The sequence below is a fragment of the Talpa occidentalis genome, unplaced genomic scaffold, assembly GCF_014898055.3.
Source record: "Talpa occidentalis isolate TD23 unplaced genomic scaffold, MPIMG_talOcc4v2.1 talOcc4.10, whole genome shotgun sequence".
Lineage (NCBI taxonomy): Eukaryota > Metazoa > Chordata > Mammalia > Eulipotyphla > Talpidae > Talpa > Talpa occidentalis.
In genome coordinates this window covers 50,519,565-50,544,221 of record NW_023600993.1, presented here as the reverse complement: position 1 = coordinate 50,544,221, position 24,657 = coordinate 50,519,565, and the positions used below count along the sequence as shown (strand labels likewise).

The following is a 24,657-nucleotide window of genomic DNA, read 5'->3' as shown; positions in this document are numbered from 1 at the left end:
AAGACTGTTTATTTGGAGCCCCATGGGCTCTGTTATCAGTAGACAAGTTGTTTCTGGTGGAAAGCTGAGCCGTGTCTTGTATCTTATTGAGGTGCAGATGCCATTTTGGCTTTACTTGGTGAGTGGAGAGTGTGACGATATTGCCAGTGCTGAAATCTCATCTCTTTCCAATTTCTAGTTGTGTGACCTTGGGCAAATTAATTTTTGTACATTTTGTTAAGCATAAGATAGGATTAAAAACAGAATCTACATCGTAACACTTTTGTAAGATTACACAGGATAATATTTGTAAAGAATTTAGAACAGTGTCTGTTACCTACCATATGTTATCAAATCTAAGATGCTGTCAGTTGTGAGATACATTGTTATTTTGTGTATTTCTAAGAAAAGCAATGCCAATTATAATGGTAAGATGCTATCCATTGTGACACTGCCTTATAAATTAAAATTTGAAAAAAATGAATATCTTAAGATCAGTGATGTACAATAGTCGGTACTATATAAATGAACAAAATCTTAGACTGGGCAAGCTGATTATTTAGAGACAAGTTTGAATGGGGAAAAGAGATGCATTTGAATTTATGGATGGTTTTCTTAATAGCAACAAAATTGTAAGAAAACTGTATTATTAATAAGTGTCCAAATCATTCCATGACCATTCTAAGTAGTTACTAAAGCATATTAGTTTTATTTTCTTAATTAGGTTTAGAGTTGCCTTCATTATAGACCATCTAGAGTCATTTAAAATCCAGTTTTAAGGCATGGTGGCTGTTAGGACTGAATATTTGTGTGTCCCCATCCCCAAATTCATATGTTGAAGCTTTAATTGAATTGTGACTTCATTTGTAGATAGGGTCTGTGAGTGATAAAGGTTAAATGAGGTCATAAGGGTGGGACAGATAAGGCTGGTGTACTTATAAAAAAGAGAAAGGAAGAAACCCAGAATGCTGTCTCTCTACCATGTGAAGACACAGTGTGAAGGTGGTGACCCTGAGCCAGGAGGAACTGAATTGGACAGCACCTTGATCTTGGACTTCAGCCTCCAAAACTGTGAGAAATACAAACATCTGTTGTTCGTCACCCCATCTGTAGTATTTTTTTCATGGCAGCCTGTGCTAACTGAGATGATTGCCCCCTCAAGGAGCACTGTCACCGAGAGAGAACTGTGGATGAATTCACCCTGGACTCTGACAGGGCAAGTTATTGAGCTGTCCGGGAATATTTGACCTGTAGGTGCTTATCTGAAATTGGTATCAAAGGATCTCTCTACCAGCTCTCCACAGTCTTCACTTTTCTGCTTATTGAATACTAAATATCCATGTACTTTTACCAACATGATATTGTAATTTTTTTTTTAAGATTTATTTATTTATACAAGCACTGGGTATAGTCGGAAGCGCGGGAGGGTGAGAGAACTCACCAGAGCCAGAGGGAAGAGCAGAACAGGCAGACTAACGAGGTACACTGCTGAGGGGAGCAGCAGGGGGCAGGAGAGGTCTGCCCGCCATGTGGGACCCTCCTCAGTGGCTGGGGATCAAACCGGCGCTGCAGAGGCTGCGGGCAGCTTCACAACCCAGCGCTCAACCACTGCGCCACTGGGGAGGCCCTGTAATTGCTTTTTTAAATAATCGTTTGCAATTGAAACAGTAAAAAAGAGCTCAAGACTCTCACAAGTGCTCAGACAGGGCCCATAGAGTGCTAAGGGACAGTGACTGGGGTCAGGGACAAGTCACTGTGAGTAGATTCTCACCCACACACACTTGCATGGTTACTCAGGCTCCCCCAACAGGCTTTATTTAACAAACAGAACATGGGGGAAAGGAGAGTTGCTAAGGCCACGATTGGCTAGCTGTCTCACCCCAGATAATGTCCACAAGTCCCAAATAAAGGCTGCTTGTGGAAGACTCGATGATATTGCAGCAGCCTGCAGCAGTAGTCTGAAGGCTGGGCCAAACGCAGGACCAGGCAGGACAGACTCAGTAGCACCAGGAGGTGGTGTCAGAGAACCAGAGGCAGTTGTCAGCTCTCTGAGATGCTGGGCCAAGCAGACAGTGCTCCTTGCAGGTCATGTCAGAGGCAGGGCTGGAGGAAGTTGCAACAGCTAAGTCTCTGTAAAGGTCTACAAGCTGTAGAGGTCTTGAAATCTATAAAGTGTAGAAGGACTATAAGGATTTCCAAAGTCTGCAAAGTTCTGGTGAATCCCACAGAGGCTGACTGATTGATGCGTCTCTCTCTTCAGAGACTGGGAATGGAATCCTTCTTTTCAAAGGCAGTCCAATGGTCTTCCTCCTCCTCTCTTTGGTGGCCAAATTGACTCTTGCTCTGATTCATATCCCTTTCAGCATTCCCACCCTACAAGCTTGATTCGGCTGTTTTCAATCCTAAGCATTTGATTGGACCATTTAGCACTAGTCAGCTCATTTTCTAGTTTGCAATCCAAACAACAAAGTAAGCTTCAACCTGATTGTTGCATTTAGCTCACACTTGCTTTGTCCATTTTTGAATCCTAGAACTAAATATAAAAGGGAGAAAGGCCTAGCCTGGCCTACACTCAGGTCAGGGCAAGCTGGTGGGCCTGTTTCTGGCCTGCAGCTGCATGACTACAGCTAGCCTTGATGGGGCTGGGGGAGGGGCAACATTCTCAGGCAGTGGGCTGAGACTGGTGTGCCTCAGCCCCCACCCCCACCCCCAAGAAAGCCACCTTGCCCTGAGGCACCCAGAAAGTGGGGATCCAGTTATACATAACTACCTATGGAATATCACCATTCTTTTGTCAATATTTAATTAGGCTTAATCACTTAGGTTTTAATCACTTCTTTCATATCTATGGTTCCTTGTGTAGCAGATACAAACTTGGGTGTTCATAGTTTGAGTCTCTGAGTACTGGCTCTGCCTTCATGTGTTTTACAAATGAACTTTGCCTTAATATTTGTTCTTGTCAATAATGAAATTTTGCTTTCACCAACACTTAAGATGGTGACAAGAGAGAGAAAAAATTCATAATAATATACAAGTTATTTTGTGGACGGTCTGTCATGGGTTCAAAAGTCCAAATTATGAAATACTTCTAATTTTGTTGTTTTCGAAGTACATGCACCAAACCACAGAATCCAAGCAAAGAATTAACATATGTGAATCTTTGGGGAAGACTTTTAATGATTAGACGAGATTGCTTATATTCACACCACAATTTATATGTACACGGATGATCTGAAAGTCAGGAGGGTGCTCGAAAAGGTTATCTTTCATTAATAATTCCTAAACATTGCCTCCTCAATCTTGTTTACATTGTTTTTATCAGAACAAAGGAAGTCTTTCTACTCTAGTGTAGCCAGCAGGGATGTGTTAATTATCAACTGCTGTGTAACAAATGATCCCAAATCTTAGCAACTTAAAACAGTCATCATATATTACTGCCCACCAGCCTCTGACATCAGGAATCCCATGGTGATTTAGCTGCTGGTCTTGCCTTAAGGTCTTTTGTGGGAAAGAAATTAAGCTGTTGGCTGGGGCTACAGTCTGTGAAGACGGGTCTGGGGTTGAAGAAGTCGCTTCTGAACTCACTCACATAACCAGTGGCAGGAGACATCTGTCTCTGGACACTAGGGCTTCTCTATAAAGCTGCAGGCAATGTGGTTTGCCCTAGAGTGGGTGACGTGGAAACTGTCTTTTATATCCTAATGGTGGAAGTGACTCACCATCACTTCTCCTGCTGTATGCTGTTGTCACACAGGCCAGTGCTGGCCTGACCTAGAAGGGAGTCTGCTTGCAATATCACTTATGGGGCTGTTGGCAGGAGACTTCAGTTCTTTGTCACATAGACTTGGCTGTAGGGATGCGCATGCCATTATTCATCCAGAGTGAGTGAGTGGAGGAACAGTGTGGCCACTTAATCTTCAAAGTGACATACCATCCCTTCTGCTGCATGCGATTGGTCATAAGGACAAATCCCAGTACTGAGAGAAGGGAATGCAAAAAAGTGTGGGTACTAGGAAGCAGGGATGATTGGGGGCCATCTTAGAGGTTGGCTGGCGCTGCTGACATGTCCTTGTACAGAAGGACGGACTCAAAGAATGACTCACCTGGGACCAGTCCTGAGAAGCGTTCCACTTACTTTCGGCTAAATTCTCCCTTGTTTCTGCACTCTCCTGATTATCTTCCAGTAAATTCTTTTTGCATTAAATTAGCTCAGATCAATTTTTATTGTTATAACAAAAGCTTCCTAACTGATAAACCAGATTCCAATGTAAATTAAACTTAAATTACTTTGTTTTAGGACTGTGGAACAGATTTCTCACTGTTGGTGATGGGAGATAACAAATGTAGAATGGTGGAGAGTTGCCCAACCTGTTGAGCTGGGCTGGAATTGGCGATACCGATGTGAATTCATGCTGTGTACACACACATACACATGCACGCACGCACGCGTGCGTGCCCTTAATCCCCTCCTTCCTTCCCTCCACCTCTCTTTCTCTTCCTAGATCTTTCCAGTGAAAAGGTCCCAGATCACTCCCTCTGGCAATGAGTAAATCTGTCAAGGTCTTGTTTTCTAAATCTGATGCCCTCTAAAAATAATCAGGACTCCTTGGAGAGGAATGATGATAGTCGGGAAAATACAAGGTACACCTAGCACATCTTCTGAGCCTAAATATTAGTAAGAGCTCATGAAGAATGGGTATTTGTCAAAGTGACACAGCTGCCAGTTAGAAGGGTCTCCTTCTGCCTACATTTGAGACAGTTTCAATATTTATACAGAATGAGTTTCTCAACTGTCAAACATTAGGTAAAATCATTAATGGATGCTAAAAAGTAACAGGTAAATGTTTGATGAAGACTAGGTTATTTACATAGTCTCAATATATCTTCTCTTAAAATTCTTTATTAATTGCAAGGGGAAAACAGTACTATTACAAATGGTGAACTTGGCAGGCACCACTTTACAAGAGTGATTAAAGGCAATAGGACCAATAATGGGGCAGATGCATGTTATGTGCCTCCTACCTGATGTACTGAGAACATAGTGTTTCTTCTGGGGTATTCTGCTAAAATTGCATCACCTGAGTCTAACAAAGAGCAAACATCAGATAAAAGCAAACTGATATTCTACAAAATAACTGGCATGTACTCTTACAATTTGTCAAGATCAAGAAAGATAGAGGCTAAGGAATAGTTTCTGATTAAAGTAGGGTAAAGAGACATGACAATGAATTGTTTTGCTGGTGCCTTCATTGAATTGTAAGCAGGGAGAAAATGCTGTAAAGGATGTTATTGGGATAATTAAAAAAACTTGAATATAGATAGTAGGTGATATATATAGATGGTAGGTTATATAATCACATGTTTAAAGCAGCACCTGCCACGGTCACCATTTGTAATAGCACTGTTTTTCCCCTTGTAATTAATAAGAATTTTAAGAGAAGATATGTTGATATAATTGTATCCATGTCAACTCTTCTTATTTTTATAACAGTGTAAGAGAATGTCTTTGTTTTAGGAATATATCCTGAAGTATTTAGGGGTAAAGAGTATCATGTCTGCAACTTATTTTCAAACAGCTCAGAAAACTATGTGAAAGTGTAGATGATAAAGCAAATGGGGTTACAGGTTAGGTTATCAATTAGTGAATCTGGGTGAGAGGTTTTGCTTTAGTTTGCTATTGCTGTATGACAAATTACCAGAAAAGTCTGGGGCACAGTGTGACCATATTCTTTTCTCAGGGTCTCACCATTGACCATAAACCAAGGTGTCAGCAGGACTGAATTCCTGTTTGGAGGCAGGATCCCCTTCCAAGCATTCACATTATCGGCAGAATATAGGTTCTTGTAGTTGTAGGCTTTTTTTTTTCCCTTCAATTTTCCAATATTGTAAATATGAGTAGAGCCATTAAGAAGTCATTGAGTGGTAGAAAGATACTCAATTGAAACTTGGACAAATGAATATTACAATTATACAAAGCTATTTTTCATCTTTCAACACAATGAAATTTATTGAGTGAAATGTAGCTATCTTAGGTGCAGAGTTCAGTGTTTTAATATATACATCCATGTAGCCAGTCAAGATAGGGAAACATCCATCACCCAGATTATTCCCTCTCGACTCTTTATATTTACTCTTCATTCCCCATCAACATCAACTCTTCTGATTCCTACTACATACTAGATATGCTAGATCTGGAGAAGCTACAGTATGTGCTTAACACAGAAATTTTTATTTAAAAGTTTTATTTTGCTTACTGAGGCAACATTGGTTTACAGCACTATAATTTAGGGGACTAGGTTCACACCTCCTCAGATGCAGGTTACTACACACCTCTTGTGTTGTAGGTTTGAGGTCTCCATTTCTTTTACTTTGTCTCCTCCATCTTCAAGCCAGTTATGGTGCTTAGAGTCCTCCTTACACTTTAATTTCTTAGATCCTTCCCTTCTTCATCTCTCTGCTTAAGGGCTCAAGTGATCACATCAGCCCTCACTTGCATAACAAAGGGATCATGCGCTCTCTCTTTCTTTCTCTTAAAATCAACCTATTAATAATCTTAATTACATTTATAAAATCACAGGTTTGAACCATGGCTCAAAGGTCCTGGGGGCCAAATTTCTGTTTACCACATTTTCATACAAGGTTGTGGCACTATTCTTGCCTCTTTTATATAAATTTGAAATGACATCAAAATAAAAAGTTATGAGGATTCATAGAACAGGAAGTCAGAAAATGTAAATATGGAATTGTTCATGTTCTGGTTGGCTTTATTTTCTCCTAACAGCAGTGGGTCTGCTTTTCTCCCTCTCTGCCTGCCAGGTCACCACCAAATCAAGCAAGGGACATGTGAGGTGGTCGCTGTGCACAGGTGCTGTAACAAGAACCGCATAGAAGAGCGATCACAGACGGTCAAGTGTTCCTGCTTCCCGGGACAGGTGGCCGGCACGACTCGGGCTCAGCCTTCTTGTGTTGAAGGTAGGACCTCTCTGGTCAGTTTCTCTAATATTGCAAAAGACCTTAAACTACACAGAATCTCCCTGACTTTACTGTCTTTGCAACTCAGAGGTCACTGATTCAAGGTCAGGATCATTCCTAGAGTGAACATTCTGTAACTCTCCAAATTTCTTGATAAATAAAGGTAAGTTTTAATGATATTGCTAAAGAGGCAGCCATGGGGAATTCTAGTCCTGGACAATCAAGAAGATGTGCTTTAATTCCTCCACGTCCAGTTGTCTCCAATTTCTCCTATCAAATCAGTTGTTTCCCTGAACAGGATCTTTTGGCTGCTGTCAAATTCTGTATTCAAAGAAAAGCAGCAGCCTAGTTTCCTCACTTCATGTTTAATGTTACAGACTAATGTTCTCTTTATATTTAGCATATTTTTTAACAGATATTTATCTTCTTGGGAATCATGTATCATACATTTGTTGTCTCTACATCTAGTGGAGTAGTGTGCCAATAGTTAAAGTTTTAAAAAATGAGCGACTGTGGATGGCTGTAGGTGAGGGCCTGGGATTGATTCCTTTTGATGTCCCTGACTCCTTCCAGCAGATATCTTGTTAGAAACAAGTTTCAGTCCCCAGGGGAACAGATACATGAGGTTAAGCCTTGTAGCAGTTTCTCTACTGTGGTGAGAAACCTCCCTGAAAATGAACATTTCCAGTCTGATCTGATGCATGTCTAAAGGTCAGCAGTTAAAACACACATACACACACACACACACACACACACTCACACCGTTAACTCCAGATATTCTTGCTTCTTGAACAAACAATAATTGACTTCTTCACATCCTCTACCGAACACAGATAAATGTTTTCAGTGGTGTTTATCAGCATCATCTCAACTACCTCTTTCTCAGGCTTTTATTTTTAAAGCCCGAAAGTAGAAAATTTCCCATCTACAGTTTCTCATTAGAAACTCTAGGGGCCAAATGTTTTGAACTCAAATTTTATCAGATTTTATAAAAGTAACGTAAGTGTATATATCAATTATTACCTGACAAATATCTAATCCATTTGTACCCCATAATCACAGATAACACTGTTGCTACAGTGAAATATATAAATATTCATGCAGCATGAGATAAGGCAGAGTGAAGAACCTCATGTTAATTCAAGTCAGGTTTTGCTGCCATTTTATAGGAATCCCATTTTTAGAGCTTTTTAGATTTGGGATTATAGATAAAAGATTGTGGACCTATGAAAGAAGAAGAAAATCTTTAACGTTAGGAAAAAAAAAAGACATTTAAGGAAATGTGCTAAGTTCCTATTCCCTCAGCTGGGACAGTTTAGTGTATTTTCTCCATCAGTTGAATCCCAATCATTCCCATCCAGTCTCCCAGCTCTCAGTCAGTGCCCTTTTCTCAACCCCACTGTTACCTCCACAGTCTAGGGACCAATGTTACATCTATGAAGTTTAATACTCCTTCCATTTTTTAACCTGGTAGTCAGAATGATCCTTGCACAAAAACAGAACTATTGTGTCACTCCCATACATAAAACCACACTTCAATGTCCTCCCCTACCTTAAAAATAACATCCATATTCTTTGCCATGGCTTATGAAATCCTGCAAAAATCTCACTCTAACTTTTTTTCTCAGTCCCAGACAAATGGGAGTCCTTTCATCTCTGCAACTGTTTATCTAGATACTCTGCCTGAATCATTGTCCTCCTCCCTGCAACACACCTTTTTTTCTACTTAATTTGCACTCACTTTTCCAATCTCCTAATGTTCTTATGTTTCCCAGTTCATCATGACATGCACCCCATTTTATTGTAAAAACTTGAATAACAACTTCCAGTTAGTCTGTAAGTTGCTTGATGTCAGAAACTGGGCCTCTTAATTAACTCTGTCCCCAGTGATGGTGCATAAATGATTGACTGATCTTTGTTAATCATACATTTTTTTCCCCGTAACTGTTAACTTCAATAGAATTTAAAGTTCTTGTATAAGAAGTAATGAATTATGACCTAAACTGTATCTATATTCTCACCTAGAATTTTTTGGGCTTATAACTAAAATATTTTACAACTCAAAGCACTTTTATCAGTACCCAGAAGTATGGATAGGCTAGTGTTAAAATATAAACTGAGGCATATGAAAATTTTTTATTTGAAAAAAATTTGATCAGGCAATTGCAAATCTAGCAGAGAGAAAAGAGTTCTGACGGTGGGTACAAAATGAAAGATTTTCATGGGTAGAAAAGAGCAGGGAAAAGGAATTTAGGCAAAAAAAGGGGGCTGGTTATAACAAGGTTATTTTCCTTTGGAATGACAGGGGTCTTTCAGGCAGATTACCCCACTAGTGCTGATCAGGTGATATCAACTGGTTTAATTAGAAGAGCTGAACCTAATTAAAGTAAGTTTTGGTTCTATGACATAAGGGGCCTGTTTTTTTTTTTTTTTAATAGCAGTTACTGGTAGCATCAGAAGTAGTAATTTTTCACTAAACTAGCTTGTATTAAAATTTTATACATGCGCAAAATCCCTTTTGGCCATCCCCATAGGAATAAGTACATCTATCTGTTCAATAGATTCTGTGTTTTATACAAAAGGCATCCCATTTTTAAATTTATTTTTTAAAGATTTATTATTTATGCATACAAGACCTGGGATATAGGCCAGAGGTGGGGGCGGGGGAGAGGATCTACCAGACATAGACTGGGGAGCAGAACAGGCAGACTGACTGAAATACACTGCTGAGGAGCAGTGGGCAAGACAGGAGAGGTCTGCTGCACCATGTGGGAAACTCCCTGGCTGGGGATCGAACTCACGCTGCAGTGGCTGCAAACAGCTTCATAGGTTGCGTCTTAACCCCTTGCACCACCAGGGAGGCCCTTTAAATTTATTTTTAACTGGTAACATTGGGGCAGCTATTACCACCACAGTGCATCCACCAACTCAACCAAACTCCACCACCACCATGCCTCCCCTCCCTCCCTGTTCTTTCTCTTTCGGTTTCTTAGGTCTGTAGTCAGCAGTCAAGGATTAGTTTTTCAGCTCGTCTCTCTTTGACTTTGTTACTTTATATTCCAAGTATTAGTGACACCAACATTGGCTATTTCTTAATCCAGCCTACAAATATCAGGTTGTGAAGGTCTTCAATAAGTAGTGCATATTTTTCTAACTTGCTTTTATTTGTAATCATTCCATGGTATGGTTAGGTCATGTATTCAGCTACTCCTCTACTAAAGGGCACTCTGGTTGTGTCTATTGCCAAACAGACTCTCTGGTTAACTGATCGCTTTACCCTCAGAATCAGTAAGTGATGGAGACCAGCTGTTTATCATTTGAGCAAAGTTTTACATAGAACTGTCAGCAATGATCAAATATTCTTTCTCTACATTTTACATATGTCCAATATTACAGGTAGCCACTAATCAAATGTGGCTATTGAGCATTTGAGACTAGTGTGAATTTAAATAGGAACTTGTCTCTAGAAACATTTGTATTTGATGGTGCAGGATAAGGCTTATTTAAATATGTAACTTTAGTGCTACTTTGGTCACCAGAGAATAACAAACTGAAAGATGGGATTGGGTTATGTCTTCATATTTGTTATCCCCTGCACCTCACCTTTCCTGGCAAAATGTTGGTGTTTAGTAAATATATATTGTATAAAAATCACTGAGGAGGTACAGAAGTTGTCTTTTAGTCTCTAGTTAAGATGTACGTCTATTTTCAAATCCCGATGATCTGCTATTCTGTATCTGAGTGCGTTTCCATTGGGGCTTTTAGCTTTACCTCCTTAATCTTTATCCCATAGTAATTATGCAGTTTCATGCTATTAATTGGCATGTGAGAAGACCTAGTCTCTGCTAATATGTTCCTCTTATTTGTCAATAAGGATAGAGAGGATCTAAACTATAAAATTCACTTGAATTTACATTTAAATTAAAACAAAGACAAGATGATGTTGGCATGAGGCACTAATTAATGTTGATATAGAAATTGGAATATCTTTATGCATTGGTTAAACAGGGAGAATTTAGCTGCTTTTCTCCCCCATCAGGTTTTGTTATAATTAATTTATGAAATCCCCCTGAATTCATAAATGTGTCTTTAACACACATTTAGGATTTGAGAGGAGGCATGGGGAATTAGTTCTTTGAAGCCATGGTTACTTGGGTTCTAAGACAACTTTTTAGCTGGTAAGCATTCTTCCTTTTGAATTTTCTACTGGCACATTAGGCTGTTTTTGTGGTGGGAACTGTATTCTACATTTATCAAGATGCAGTTCTATAAACACAGTGCTGAATAGAGATAAATTAAGTTTCATTGTACTACACATTTATTTTGTTAAAGTGAATGCTTTCTACAAAGATTGGGTATAAAAGAGATTAATAAGCCAAAAGCTTACGAATGTGAGGCAGATACATCGTAAAATCCTTTTTTTTCTTCTACTTTTCTGGAATGTCAGGATTTCTTAGACAAGAAATACGGTTTGTCCTGAGGACAGTCTTCTTGGCTTTATGGATGTGTGCTGGGGTACAGGCTCTCTTTTAGATGTCTTTTCAGAAGGTTTTCTTACATGATGTGTTCTCTTTTCACCTAAAAGAGCAGCTTCCTGAGTTTTCCTCAGTGGCTGCTGGGTGAATGACAGCAAGATGCACTTTGGGAGACCGGCAAGTACCTAGCATAGGCCGGTTCATTCGTCAAGTTTTAATTGAGCACCTTTGTGTCTGGCATGCCCTTGGTAAAAGGGTAAGGGTGGTAATTAGAATCTAAGAGCTGAGAAAATGGGTCTGACCCCATTACCAGGTAGGAGGAAAGTAGCATAAAGCACCTGACCAGTGGGGCACACCTGGAGTAGCACCTTCTGGCTTGGAAACCCTGGAAGAGAAAGTTGAAGAGGTAAGCAAAGGCCTTAGATCAAATAAAATTTTAGGTTTTAATTTTTACCTCCCAGGAATTTGTGTTCTAGGAGAATGTCAGCATAGGTTTTATAGTGAACCCTGTAGGTATGTGTGAGAGATGCAAGCTTCATGCTTTTGAAACTGTCCCCACCACCCCTGCTGCAAGCAGGAAGAAAGATATGGTATAGAGGTGCCATGGAGGTTGCCATGAATTAGGATTATTTTTGCAAGCTGAAGTTTTGATTAGGTCTGATGAGGTAGCAGAGACTCTCATTTTGGACTGAGTACTTCTACATAACCATAGATTGTGGATATGGAGTGATTTTGCCCTTTTGGGGACAGTTGACAATGGCTGGAGATACCTTGTTTTTTTGCTGGCAGGCTTCGTGTCCTATAGCAGGTAAAAGTCAGGGGTATTGCTAAATACCTTCCAGTGCCCAAAATGTCAACAGTGCTAAGGTCCAGAAACCCTGTCTTGAGGTCCCCATGTTATTGGATATTCCTGTGTGAGGTGACATTTAGCTAGGAAGAAAAGGCTAGATCACAAAAAAATCAGTCTACACTCTTCATCCACTACCCTTTTAGTAGTCTGTGGAAATATTGATACATTGCTATTTGTGGAATGTGTAAACAGGTAAAAAGATTGCTTTGTAGTCCTGTTTCATGTGTCAGACTTCTGTTCTTGAAACAGCAAGAAATACAAATTAGCAAGGCTTTCCATTTACCTATGTAAAAGTTAATGAATGACTTAAAGAACAGGGTTAACAATGGTAAGAACACACTAAAGGTAAAATCCATATTCTGTTACTGTGTCCATTTTCTAGGAAGATGTGATTTTACTCTTCTGTCCATAGTTTCAGTGTACAAACATACCTTTTCCAGAAACAACTGAGTCAACAAATGAGAGTACCAATCAGTGCTATCACCCCTATGTCCTGAGTTCAATCCCTAGCCTGGGAGCTAACCCACGTATGTCACAGCAGACCTCTCCTGTCTCACCCACTGCTCCCCTTGGCAGTGTATTTCAGTGAGTCCACTTGTTCTGCTCCCCACTGTGTCTCTGGTGAATCCTCTCATCCCCGGCCTTCACTCCAGTTCTTCTATGCATAAATCTTTCTTTAAAAAAAAAAAAGTCTTGAAATGTGAACCTGTAATTACTCTTATTCAAAGGTTGGGCTTATTTAAATAGCTAGACTAATACATATTGTGTTTCACTGAATGGAGTGATGCTTATTTTTAAAAGGGGTAGAAAAAAATTCAATCTACTTTATTCAACAGAGTTAAAGGAAATGCATCAGAAGCAAAATAGCTAATTAGTCATTTTAAATTTTCACCTAGGAAACACAAAGTACCAGCTGCTACAACCAAACCAAGACTTCGCTGTCTTTTTTTTTTTTTCTTTTCCTTTCTACGTAAACTGGAAATTCATTGCAGGTTGGCAGATTGTGTGTTTTTATAAGCCAGAAAGGTATGGGGCTTTTAAAATAATTTTGTTTTAAAAACAGCAGTGGCATTCCACTTTCTCATTTAAAATATGTTTTTGTAACAGGGAAAAACACATGCCTCCTACAAACTCAATTTTCCTGTGCATCAGGCTCAGTTAAGTGGGCAGATGTTGTCAAGGGTTATTTTAGTGGAATCCTACTTCTGGATCCTTTGCTTCAGTGTTTAGTGTGACTATGAACTCCGAGCTTGAACTTTCTGGCTGCTCAGTCACCTTATTTACTCACTTTCAGGTCAAACCCTTACCTTACTTAGCCAATTTTAACTCAAAAAGAATTTGGAATCTATGTTTTGGCTCCTCTGGTAGCTTTTATTGGTGTGGAGATCAAGTATCTACTTACAGGGGCACCTCAATCTATGTATTATATAAAGAGGAAAATGATTTTTGCAAATATTTTAAATTCCAAGGCAGCTTGCTATTCTCAGGAGCCTATTAAAGAAGCCGTCTTTACAAAAGCATTATGTATCTTCCACTTAAAACAAATAATTTTATAAGAGCTTAACTGTATAGTCTTCCTTTTTTATTTACATAATTGAAGTCCTTAAACTAAGGATTATAATATTTTTGGTATGATGAATGCGTGAATCCATCATTTCCCTCCGAAGCTGCTTTTCTGGCTTTAAGCATTTGAATTATCTTGGGTTCCTATGAATCCAGTTAGGAAATACTGGTATGAAGCTGAGACCATCTAATTCATTCTATTTCCTTTGCAGGGAATTTATTCCCAGATTTCTTACCTCACTTGGTCTTCTTTTAGGCTCATTTCTGTCCCCAATCCTTTCATCTCATGATAGGTCAGTTCTTGTAGACACAAAAGTTTCCCTGAGTCATTACACACGGTATTGCTCAGAAACCTACCATGGCTCCCTACTCCACAGAGAAGTCTAATCTTGAATTCGTTGAGAATGAATGGGAAGCTATTTTGGGGGGCTCTCTCAGCTTAGTCCTTCTTGTGGCCCCCTCACCCCACTTCAGCCGTGCATGTCTACTGACTCAGGAATGCCACTCACTGTCTTTCTGCCTTAAGTTGGACAGACTACTCACCATCTGCCAAGGCTTCTTTTGAATTTTCCATGTAGCGCTGATACCTCTGAGTCCATCAGCTCCCACCGTGAGTAGAAGATAGTTTGTCTAAGGAACAGTTTTAAAGATTAAAAAAAGCATTTTAGATTCAGTTTCAATTCTGTGTAAATATAAAGAAACCCTGTCAACATTTGTATAACTTTTCCAATCCTGCAGATGGTATTTTTTTAAAAAGGGTTGGAATCTCTTATCTGTGTAACCACTTGGGACCAACCCATTTAGAAAGTCATGAAGGACTGCCCAGCGCTGTGAATATTGCCAAATTCTACATAGCACCCAAACTATCGCTGTAAATTGTGGTTGGTTTTAGCACCTGCTAGATCAAGACAAAAATCTAGATTTTAATACCTCTTCCCTCACTTCCCTAATTTTTGTAGAAAATTCTAGTTTTTGTTTCAGGAATCATCTGCCTTCCTGCTTTTAAAGGCTGTTGGGACAATCAAAAGAGTAAAAGTAGATAGAGTTTTGAAAATGACAAAACATATATAACTCTCTCAGACTTGGCCCTAATATCCATCCACTCATGTGCAGGGGCAGTCTCTGACAAAATTAATTACCCATTTGGCTATATTCCTTTCTCAGTGTTGGCACTTCTAATTTAAATAGCAAGTGGTTATCCTGGATCACAAACTTGTCTCACTCAGGAACTATTGGTTTTGATGGAAATAACCAGACAGTAGCTCAGTGTTTGACTAGAATCAGTAACAGTGGCCCCACATAGAGAAGGCACATATTTGATCTCCTCAGTTGATAATGAAACCATCCTGTGTCTTCATCATGCCACGTTGCATTTGCCTGACAGGAGTGTTTGAAATGCACTGGCTTGCTTTGTTACCTACTTTTATTGTTATTTCCATCCAAGGAGTTGTTTCTACAAGAGATTGATGGTTTAGGGAAGGAGGTGTATATTTTAGGGTTAGAGTGTGGACCCTAGCATTGGGCTGCCTCCATCCAAATGCCTGCTCCCTGACCATTTTCAGACTGCCTTTGGGTGAGTTATTTAATGCCTTGGTTTTCTATTGTCTATAAAATGCAGGCAAATAGTAATGTTTAACCTCAAGGTCTCAGTAAGATTGAATTTAGGGAATGCAAGGAAGACAGTTATTAGCAGGATGCTCAGTACTCAAAAAGTAACTATTACCATTCATAGAGATTTGCTTGCACTTGATGTTTAAGTTTCTTGTGGAAATATAGTCTATCAAACTGTTGCTATTTCAAGAAAACCAGAGCTAAACTATACGTTCCAACCACGCAGCTCTATTCTATACCAGCCCAGTGACTGACTCTGACTTGCTACATCAATGGGACTCACCAGGCAAGTGAATGGTGTTTCCTCCACTTCTCCTCATCTGCCTTCAGGCCCAGAGAACAGGAATGCTGGTTTCTGCTTAGGGGGCTTAAAATACAAAGCAATTTATTGATGAACTGCTTCAGGGATGGTGAGGTAAGGAGGACAGGAATGCAAAGTGAGCTAAGTTGTCAGGTTTCTGAGAGAGGGCCAGGTCCTCCCCCTTTCTTCATCTGGCGTCGGGCAATGGACTTCCAAGGGGTCAGCATCAGCTGCTGGATGTAATAGAAATGTTTACCGTCATTATTACCTGTAACAACTAAAGAGGATGACCACAAAACAGATCTTCAGCTTATCATGGATTACATTCTGCTAAATCCATAATATGAAGCATAATTTGAAAGTTCATTTAATATGCCTAACCTACCTTAAATTTGCTCAGAACACATACAGTTGGGCAAAATCATCTAATTACAAAGCCTATTTCATAATAAGCATTGAATACTGTGCTGAAAATGAAAAACAGAATGGTTGTTTACACTTGGGATTGCCTGGTTGACTGGGAGCTGCTACCACCCAGCATCACTAGCTCAGCCAAGGTAAAAATTTAAAGTATGGTTTCTATTGAATGCAAATTGCTTTTGAATTATAATGTCAAGAAGTTACAAGTCAAACCATAGAAATTTAGGAACCATCTGTAATAGCTAAAATTTTTTAAGAACACTGACTCCAATCAGCCGGGGCATCCAAATGGATTCATTTTGTCCTTTTGACATCCTGGGCTAAGGTTCTCTTTTTATCCCATTTTACTTTTTTATTCCTGTTTTCAGATGAAGAAACAGAATGAGAGGAGTTCAACAGCTAGTTGAAGGTCCTTAAAAAAATTAGTGTGGGCAGTTCAAACCCAGGTAGGGCTTCTACAAAACATTTTATAAGTATAGTTAATTGGATTCTTTAAATTCATATATGGTGAAATAATTCTTAGCTATTTTTGAAGTCAGTGTACTAAGTATTGAGCTTTATGTTGTGCCTATGTGGAGAAGAAATCATGTCACAAGTCTCATTTGACCTTTGTTTTTCAGCCTCCATTGTGATTCAGAAATGGTGGTGTCACATGAATCCTTGTTTGGAAGGAGAGGATTGTAAAGTGTTGCCAGATTACTCAGGTTGGTCCTGTAGCAGTGGCAATAAAGTCAAAACTACAAAGGCAAGTATAGACAAAACACAACTATCACAATATGAGCACCTTATTGATTTTATCCCTGCCATCAAAAGAAGGTGTATCAAAAGAACGTTATATTGATAATCCTGCTTGGGCAGTGCCATCCTATGACTGTGGTCTTTGAAAGTTCTGATATAAAGGGTGATGCTGGGAAGAAAGCTTTTCAAAGCAATGGTGGGCGAACTCATTTTAGGTGGGGCTGCTAAATCATTTCAGCTCCTTCATGAGCTCACCTTACAGGCTTTAGAGAAGCTAGACTAACATAAAAACAGCGTGGCAAGAATCCACATAAAAATGATTAAGATGGAAATCCTTACTGTCTGCAAGGAGATTTAATGGTAGAAGACCAATTCAAGTCAACAGTTTCCTCTCCAAATGGTCCCTCCTCTTTCAAATTCTACCCAGTTCTTTATTTTGTTCTTAAAATTGTTACTTCCAAGTCTTTCCATGATTTTGTCTCATTGAACTACAACCCCCGTCCAGTCCCCCTTTGTATCTCCTGTCTACTATGGGCTACTGAGTTGCTGCCACTCTTGTTCCCTTCCTGTCTGTTCTCTATACAATGATGCATTTCATAAAAATGATGGCAATCTTATAAACTAGCTCACCCCAGATCTTCCTATGCTGCCTCTACTTGTTTGGCCCAAAATAGCCTGGCAAGTCACCTTCCATTCATTTGTTCTGCACCAGACATCAGCTAGTCCTGTGTCCTTCATGGAATGGGCATCCATCCTTTGCTACTCTAGTTAACCATTATTTCTTTAGGGAATCTTTCTCTGATTGGGCTCATGTACCCTATACATCCAAGCACTTACTATGGTTGCATTTTATGTGAATTGGTATGCTTATTTGCTGAGCACTTTCTGTGTAAGGGAGAGCTGTGAAGTCAGGGTCAGGTCTATTTTTGTTGACCCTGATCATTACTGACACATCCAGCTGGTTCTGGAGCTATTTCTTGAATGAAAATTAAGAAACAAAATCAGGCCATTCTGGCATTATTAGAGTTAGACATATTGGAATGTGGTAACTCTTTAGTTCTGGTTGCTATTGAAGCTTTTGGCCCTCTAAGAGGTATATAACAACTCTTGAATGGATTATCATCTGGTTTCTGTCTGAGTATTGTGAATTACAAAATACTTGAGTTCCAATTTGTCTTCGATCACTGAGATTAAAAGAGGTTGTGTTCTGAGTATGCATGAGCTATCTATTTTATAACATCTAATAAATATTTCAGCTGACATTATATCAAATTCTCAGTATTACACTAAGTTAAATTAATTCCTGATTATCTAGTTGAAATTATAATTTCAAAATTAGCATTAATTTCAATTACCTTGCCCTTGTTCGTGATACCAAGATGACAAGGATAAATGACCTCAATATGCTCATATACCCAGGACAGTGGAAGGTCATGACATCATTTGTTGGTAGAGGAAGGAGGCTAATATGCCTATCATTTCTATCAGCTACTCTACTAAGCCATCAGAAAGCTTTCAATCTTTGTAATCCCAAGTGTATTTGCTAAGCAAATCCTCCCTACTTTAAGGTAATTCCATAGTCCTTTCCTCACAGACCCATTTCACACATATCACCCTATCCTCTGACATAAAAATCTTCGCGTTCCCAATAAGCTAGGGTCATAGATCCCAAAATGATAAAAATTCTTTCATCACATTTCTTGTAGTCACATTGCATTTCAGAAGTATTGTGTTGATTCATACACATAAAATAAGACCACGAGCACAAGATAATGATGTTCAGGAAAGAATGAGTTCCGTAGTCTCTTGCCATAGTGGCACCCACTCTGTTTCTGTGTAGTCAGAGAGGGCATTTTGGTAAAGTGTGCTGGGATTTTTAAGTTTGCTCTGGCTAAATCCTCAAAGGTAGTGACATTTTATTTAGCACTTTGAAAAATTGTAATAACATAATACAGTTCCCCAAGCTATCATGATACTTGGCTGTATTTTTTTTTAGTCATATGTCACTTGAGAATCTCAAAGTCTCAAATGTATAAAGTTTCCTTTATAAATCCAAGTCTATGTGATTTGCATTGCATAAAATATTTTATGTCTTTAATGAATCTATGCACATAGAATAAATTCATTTGTGGAGCTGTGACATGCTTCCATGAGGAACTTCATTCTCACAGAAGCTATCTCTCTTAAGTTCAACACTGACCTTATACTACAGATGAGACAGTGGTCCTATAAAAGTAGAGCAATTGCCTCTATAGAGGGGGTATTAACTATGTAACAAAATAGATTCCATTTTCCATAACTAGTTCATACACAACAGCATCAAAATACTGAAAGGCTAAAAAATAAGATTGTTTTCAGTAAGCCACCTCTGTCAGACTTTTATGTTCCATTTAAATGCAAATATGAAGAGTTAGCAGTCAACTTGGGATATTAATAGCCTGAGATGGAGATATGAAAATGAGGGCACAATTCCCTAACCGGTCATCTTGTCTTTCCCAGGTATAAAAAGTTGGCATTGAGTTTACTCTGTCCGTGTAGTTTTTAATATCTCCAGAGAGGACAGAGTACTACATCTTATAGGCAAATATAATTCTTACACTGTCATAACACCTCAATTTTCCATTTCTTAAATTGTGCAAAATAGTACTTATTTGCATCATCAATATTAAGGCTCCTAACAAGTATACAACGTCTGCTTAGCACCAAAGCTGGTAATTTGCCAGGATTTTGTATTGTTTGAAAGTACAAATAACTCCTATTGAATTTCAAGAAATTTTACATTTCTTAATGTTCTTCATCTTCAGTATACATTTTTAAAAAACAAGAACTCTGTCTTTAGAGCAGAATTTCTCAACAAGGGGCAATTTTGCCCACAAGAGGACATTTCAGTTGACAGATTAAGGCCAGCAGTGCTACTAAATATCCTAAAATGCAGATGGCAAACTAGCAAAATCCTAGACTCACTTCCTTCCCACAATAAGTCTACATCTTTACATTTGATCTTAGCTAAAAGGCCGAAAAGTGATAAATCTACATCTTTGGAGGAGTCACTGCCTTTGAGAAGAGAGGATCATGTCTCCACAAGGAAAAGCAACAGAAACCATTAGAAAGGTTAGAAAAGCCTGAGCCACTGTCTCACGAGAATGCTCTTGGGTGGATTCCCGAGATTGGGAGGGTTTCGTTACTCAGTCTTTTCCTAGGGACTTGGAAGCTTACTCCCCAGCTGCGTGTCCCAGTATCTCGGAACTGCACCAGCAAGGGGGCTGCATGTGTCCAAATGGAGGGACTTTCCTTTGGAAAGCAAGTTGGGCTCTGGGGAGCAGAGGCCCCAGGACTGAGCACAAAGGGACAAGATGAATGAAAGGTGCACAGATCTAATTGAAGGATTTGTATTTGTTGAAATTTAAATCTCAGTTGGGAAATTAACGAGGGACAGTTACCCTGTGAATGTAGAGTTGATGGGCATCTTCGCCAGAATATTTTGTCTGTTGGCACTGGGAGATATCAGTGATTGAAATGAATTAAGGAGCCAGGTTGAAGGATGAACCACCCCACTCCTCTGCCATCAGTGGCTCTTGAAACTGCCAGTCAGTTATTTCCACTACTGGAACCCAAGCCTTTGAGGAAAACACTGAGCTTATAAGGTACATCCATGGTCAAGCTCTCTTGGGGTTTTCCACAGCCAATTCTCACAAAACACCCCACCACCTAGGCCACCTTTGCTGCTAATGGGGCTGCATTCATCCATAGCACTTGCCTGCAATATCTGAACCCAAAGCCCCCTTAATGCTTTGCTCTTCTCTGTTCCTCTAGGCCAACAGTGTGTGCAGATCAGAAGCGGGTTACAGTTGAAGGGTCAGTTTCAGGTCGTGCTTAGAGCAAAAGCTGTCTATGAACTGACTGGGGTTGCAGACCCCTCCTTCTTTGGCTTAAGTAGCTACAGTATCCAGGTAGAGCAGTGCTTTCCTGCACCAACCTCTGTACTTCTCACCTCCCACCCTGTAGGTTGGGTTCACCACACTCTGCGTTGGCTCTTGAGTTCTAGTCAAGGACGGGCTTTACAGCAACAGAAAACCCATCACCTTGGGCCAATACCATAACCTGTATTCTGCAACCTTTAATTCTAATACCTATTCATCAGGGATAAGAAAGTTTTTTAGCCTAATCCACAGAAATAAACCCAGAGTACAAACCATATGAGGAGACAGAGGAATATACCCCAAATGGTGGATCAAGACAAAATCCTGGGGTAAAAATCCTGTTGCAACAGAATTAAACTAACAGCCTAGTAATGCTCACTGAAATTAGGATCAGATATACAAAATGAAAAGTACAACAAAGAGAAACATGGGCAGATTTCCAAACAGATTATAGAGGAGGCAATAATTGAACTAAAAAAAAAATACATTGGGGGGACAAGATGAAACTGCAGACAGGCTCAGTCCTGGAACGGGGTGGTGAAAAGTACCTAAACAGACCAATAAAGGGGTTAAAAAAATAACCTATATGTATTGTATTTTCTATTTAAGAGTCTTATGGGATAACATTTGCATCTTAGGGATTCTAAAAAGAGGGGAGAAACAGGAAGAGGTGGAAATATTATTTGAGGAAATAGCTGAAAACTTCCTATCAGAATTCCTTTGGCAGTCTTCAAAAAAATAGAACAAACATTACTGAAATTCATATGAAACCCCAAATAAAGCAATCCTGGCCAAGAAGAATGGCAGTATTGTACTTCCAGACTTCAAGCTAGATTATAGCCTTATAATTAAGACAGCACAGTACTGGAACAAAAAAAACCACAGAAACCAATGTAATTAAGATTCCAGAAATAAAATGCACCTCTATATGGACAGTTAATCTATGTTGAGGGAACCAAGAATAGACACTGGATCAAGGAAAGTCTTGTCAATAAATGGAGTTGGGAAAATTGGATAACCACATGCAAAAGAATAAAGTAGACCACTATCTCATACCATACATAAAAATCAACTCAAAATTGGTAAAAACACTAGAATATGAGACCCAAAATCATAAAATTCAGAAGAAAACAGACTCTTCACATATTCATCTACAATAGCTAAGAAAGCAAAACAGAATATTAAAAAGTGGGACTGAATGAGAAAAAATGTTCGCATACCATATACCTAATATCTTTAGATATTAAAGATCTAAAAAAGGAAAATAACCCACTTTAAAAATGGGCATAAGAGCTACGTAGGCACCACTTCTCCAAAGAAGACAGAGGGCCAACAGGCATACGAAAATAATGTTCATTATCACATAAACACTGTCCAGGAAATGCAAATGGTGTTGACCACAATGAGATACCACCTCACTCCTATAATAATGACCCATATCAGAAAGACCAGACACAAGTGCTGGTGAGATGTGGCGAAAAAAGAATCCTGGGAATGTAGACTGGTCCATCCCCTATGAAAAACAGTAGGGAGGTTTCTCAGTATTAAAAATGCATCTGCCATATGTCTCAGTAATTACAAAAACACAAATTCAAAATGAAACTTACACTCTTTTGTTCATTGCATCACATTTTACAATAGCCACAGTAGGGAAACAACCTAAGTGCCCCAAAACAGCAGTGGATCAAGAAGATGTGAGATACATATGTATATATTCTTACACACACACAGGAATACTATGCGAGGATCACAAAAGATATATCAATCCCATTTGCAGCAATCTGGATGGAGCTGGAAGGGGATAGGCTAAGCAGTGTAAGCCAGAAGGAAAAGTCACCTACCAGATAATGTCACTTATATATGCAATATGGAAAAAAATCAAAGGGTAGGACAAAGCTAAAGAAAAACAATCTGGAAAGTGATCTATAGAGCTGAGGTGGACAGAGGAACCGGGGAGGGGTGATAACAAAATGTGGATGGGGCACACCGGACTAGGATAGTAGATGTACTATGCTATCAACCCACAAAGGCAGTAGCCTATACTTCCTAAATACAAACAATGATGTAACCAGCATTGTCTCATTTAAAAATTAAAAAAACAACTTTGTAGAGGAGACTCATTAATTTCTAAAGACAAATATAGGCTCAAAGTAAAAGGTTGGGAGACAACCTTACAAACTTAATAATAACCTTAAAAAGGCAAAGGCAGCTTTACGTAGATAAAATACATGTCCAGCTAATAAAAGCAAGAAACAACAGGCATGGTATTGTTTAATGATGAAGGGGTCAATTCATGAAGAAAGCATACTATTCATATACGAAGAAACTTTATATCACAAGATTTAAAGCAATTACTAGCAGACCTAAGGAGAGACATCATCAGCATTACACTAATAGTCAGGGATTTTAACATACCACTTATATCAATGAACAGCTCAACCAGACAGAAATTAACAAGGACACAACAGCCTTATTAAATTATGAATTAGGCCAGATGAGTTTAATAAACATTTACAGAACTTTCTTTTTAAAAAAGGGAGAATACTCTTCATTTTCAAGTGCACATGAAATATTCTCAAGTAGAGATTGTTTGGACACCAGACAAGTGCCAATTTATGAAGACTGAAATCATTTTTTTCTCCAATCACAATGGTATAAAACTGGAAATTGATCACAAAAGCAAGAAAAATTCCAAATATGTGGAAATCAAATAATGTGCTACTGACTGAATAGTCCACAAGGAAATCGTAACAGTATAGGCCTCCATCACAAAATAAGTCTCAGACAACCTAATCGTAAACCTGAAAGAACTAGAAAAAGAAATGAAACAAAAAGCCAATTGAATGCAATGTACAAATTAGAGCTGACTAAACTTAATAGAAATCAAAAGCTGGTACTTTGAAAACATAAAATTGACAAGTCTTTAAAAATAGATTCAGAAATGAAAGAGAAGTTATAACAGCTACCACAGAAATACAAAGGATAATAGAGACTATTATGACCATCTATATGCTAATTAATTGTATAAATTCTTAGAATCACACAACCATACAAGACAAGCAGGGAGAAATAGAAAACCTTTACAGAGCAATCACAAGCAAAGAAATTCGAACAGTAATCAAGAGTCTCCCTAAAAATAAGCCCAGAGCCAAATGGTTTCACTAGTGAGTTCTAATAAACCTTCAAGCTATCCTTGTCAAGCACTTCCAAATACACTTTGTAAGATCAACATTACCCAGACACTAGAAGCAGACAAGGACACCATTTAAAAAAAAAAGGAAACTAGAGACCATTATCCCTGATGAAAATACAAAAATCTTGTACAAAATTTAGCAAACAGTATTCAACAATACATTAAAAGATCATACATTGTGACCCTAGGGATACAGGATGGTTCGACATAGACAAATCAGTGTAATTCACCACATCAGTGAAAGGAAATATAAAAATCATATGATTATATTTATAGATGCAGAGAAAGTACTTGAAAAGTTCCAATTTCTCTTTGTGATACTACCTGCCAATGGCATTATAAGAACATCTTAAGTTGATAAAGGTCATATATGACACACCCACAGCTAACATTACACCTGGTGAAAAACTAAAAGCTTTTCTTCTAAGATTAGGAACAAGACAAGGATAACCACTCTCACCACTATTATTAAACATAATAACGTAAGTCTTAGAACAATTAGTCAAGAAAAAGAAAAATGATATTTAAGTTGGGAAAGAAGTAAAACAACTGCTATTTACAGGTAAGATGATCATACACAAAAAACTTCGAAGACTGCACTAAAAAGCTACTAAAATAAGTAAATCACTAAAGTT

The 24,657-nt window shown here is 38.7% G+C and overlaps 2 protein-coding genes across 2 annotated transcripts in view; one reads left to right on the top strand and one right to left on the bottom strand.

The window, feature by feature from the left end:
- The window catches only part of TAFA4 (TAFA chemokine like family member 4), a 175,860-nt gene that overhangs the window by 145,951 nt on the left and 5,252 nt on the right, over window positions 1–24,657 (top strand). Inside the window, exons 4-5 of the mRNA XM_054695454.1 lie at window positions 6,796–6,951; window positions 16,792–16,916. Of these exons, the coding sequence (XP_054551429.1) occupies window positions 6,796–6,951; window positions 16,792–16,916 (281 nt within the window). The remainder of the gene's footprint in view (window positions 1–6,795; window positions 6,952–16,791; window positions 16,917–24,657) is intronic.
- Window positions 15,879–24,657, bottom strand: part of TAFA1 (TAFA chemokine like family member 1) — an 856,565-nt gene continuing 847,786 nt past the window's right edge. The window contains exon 5 of the mRNA XM_054695452.1: window positions 15,879–15,984. Coding sequence (XP_054551427.1) covers window positions 15,901–15,984 — 84 coding nt within the window. The 3' untranslated portion in view covers window positions 15,879–15,900. The remainder of the gene's footprint in view (window positions 15,985–24,657) is intronic.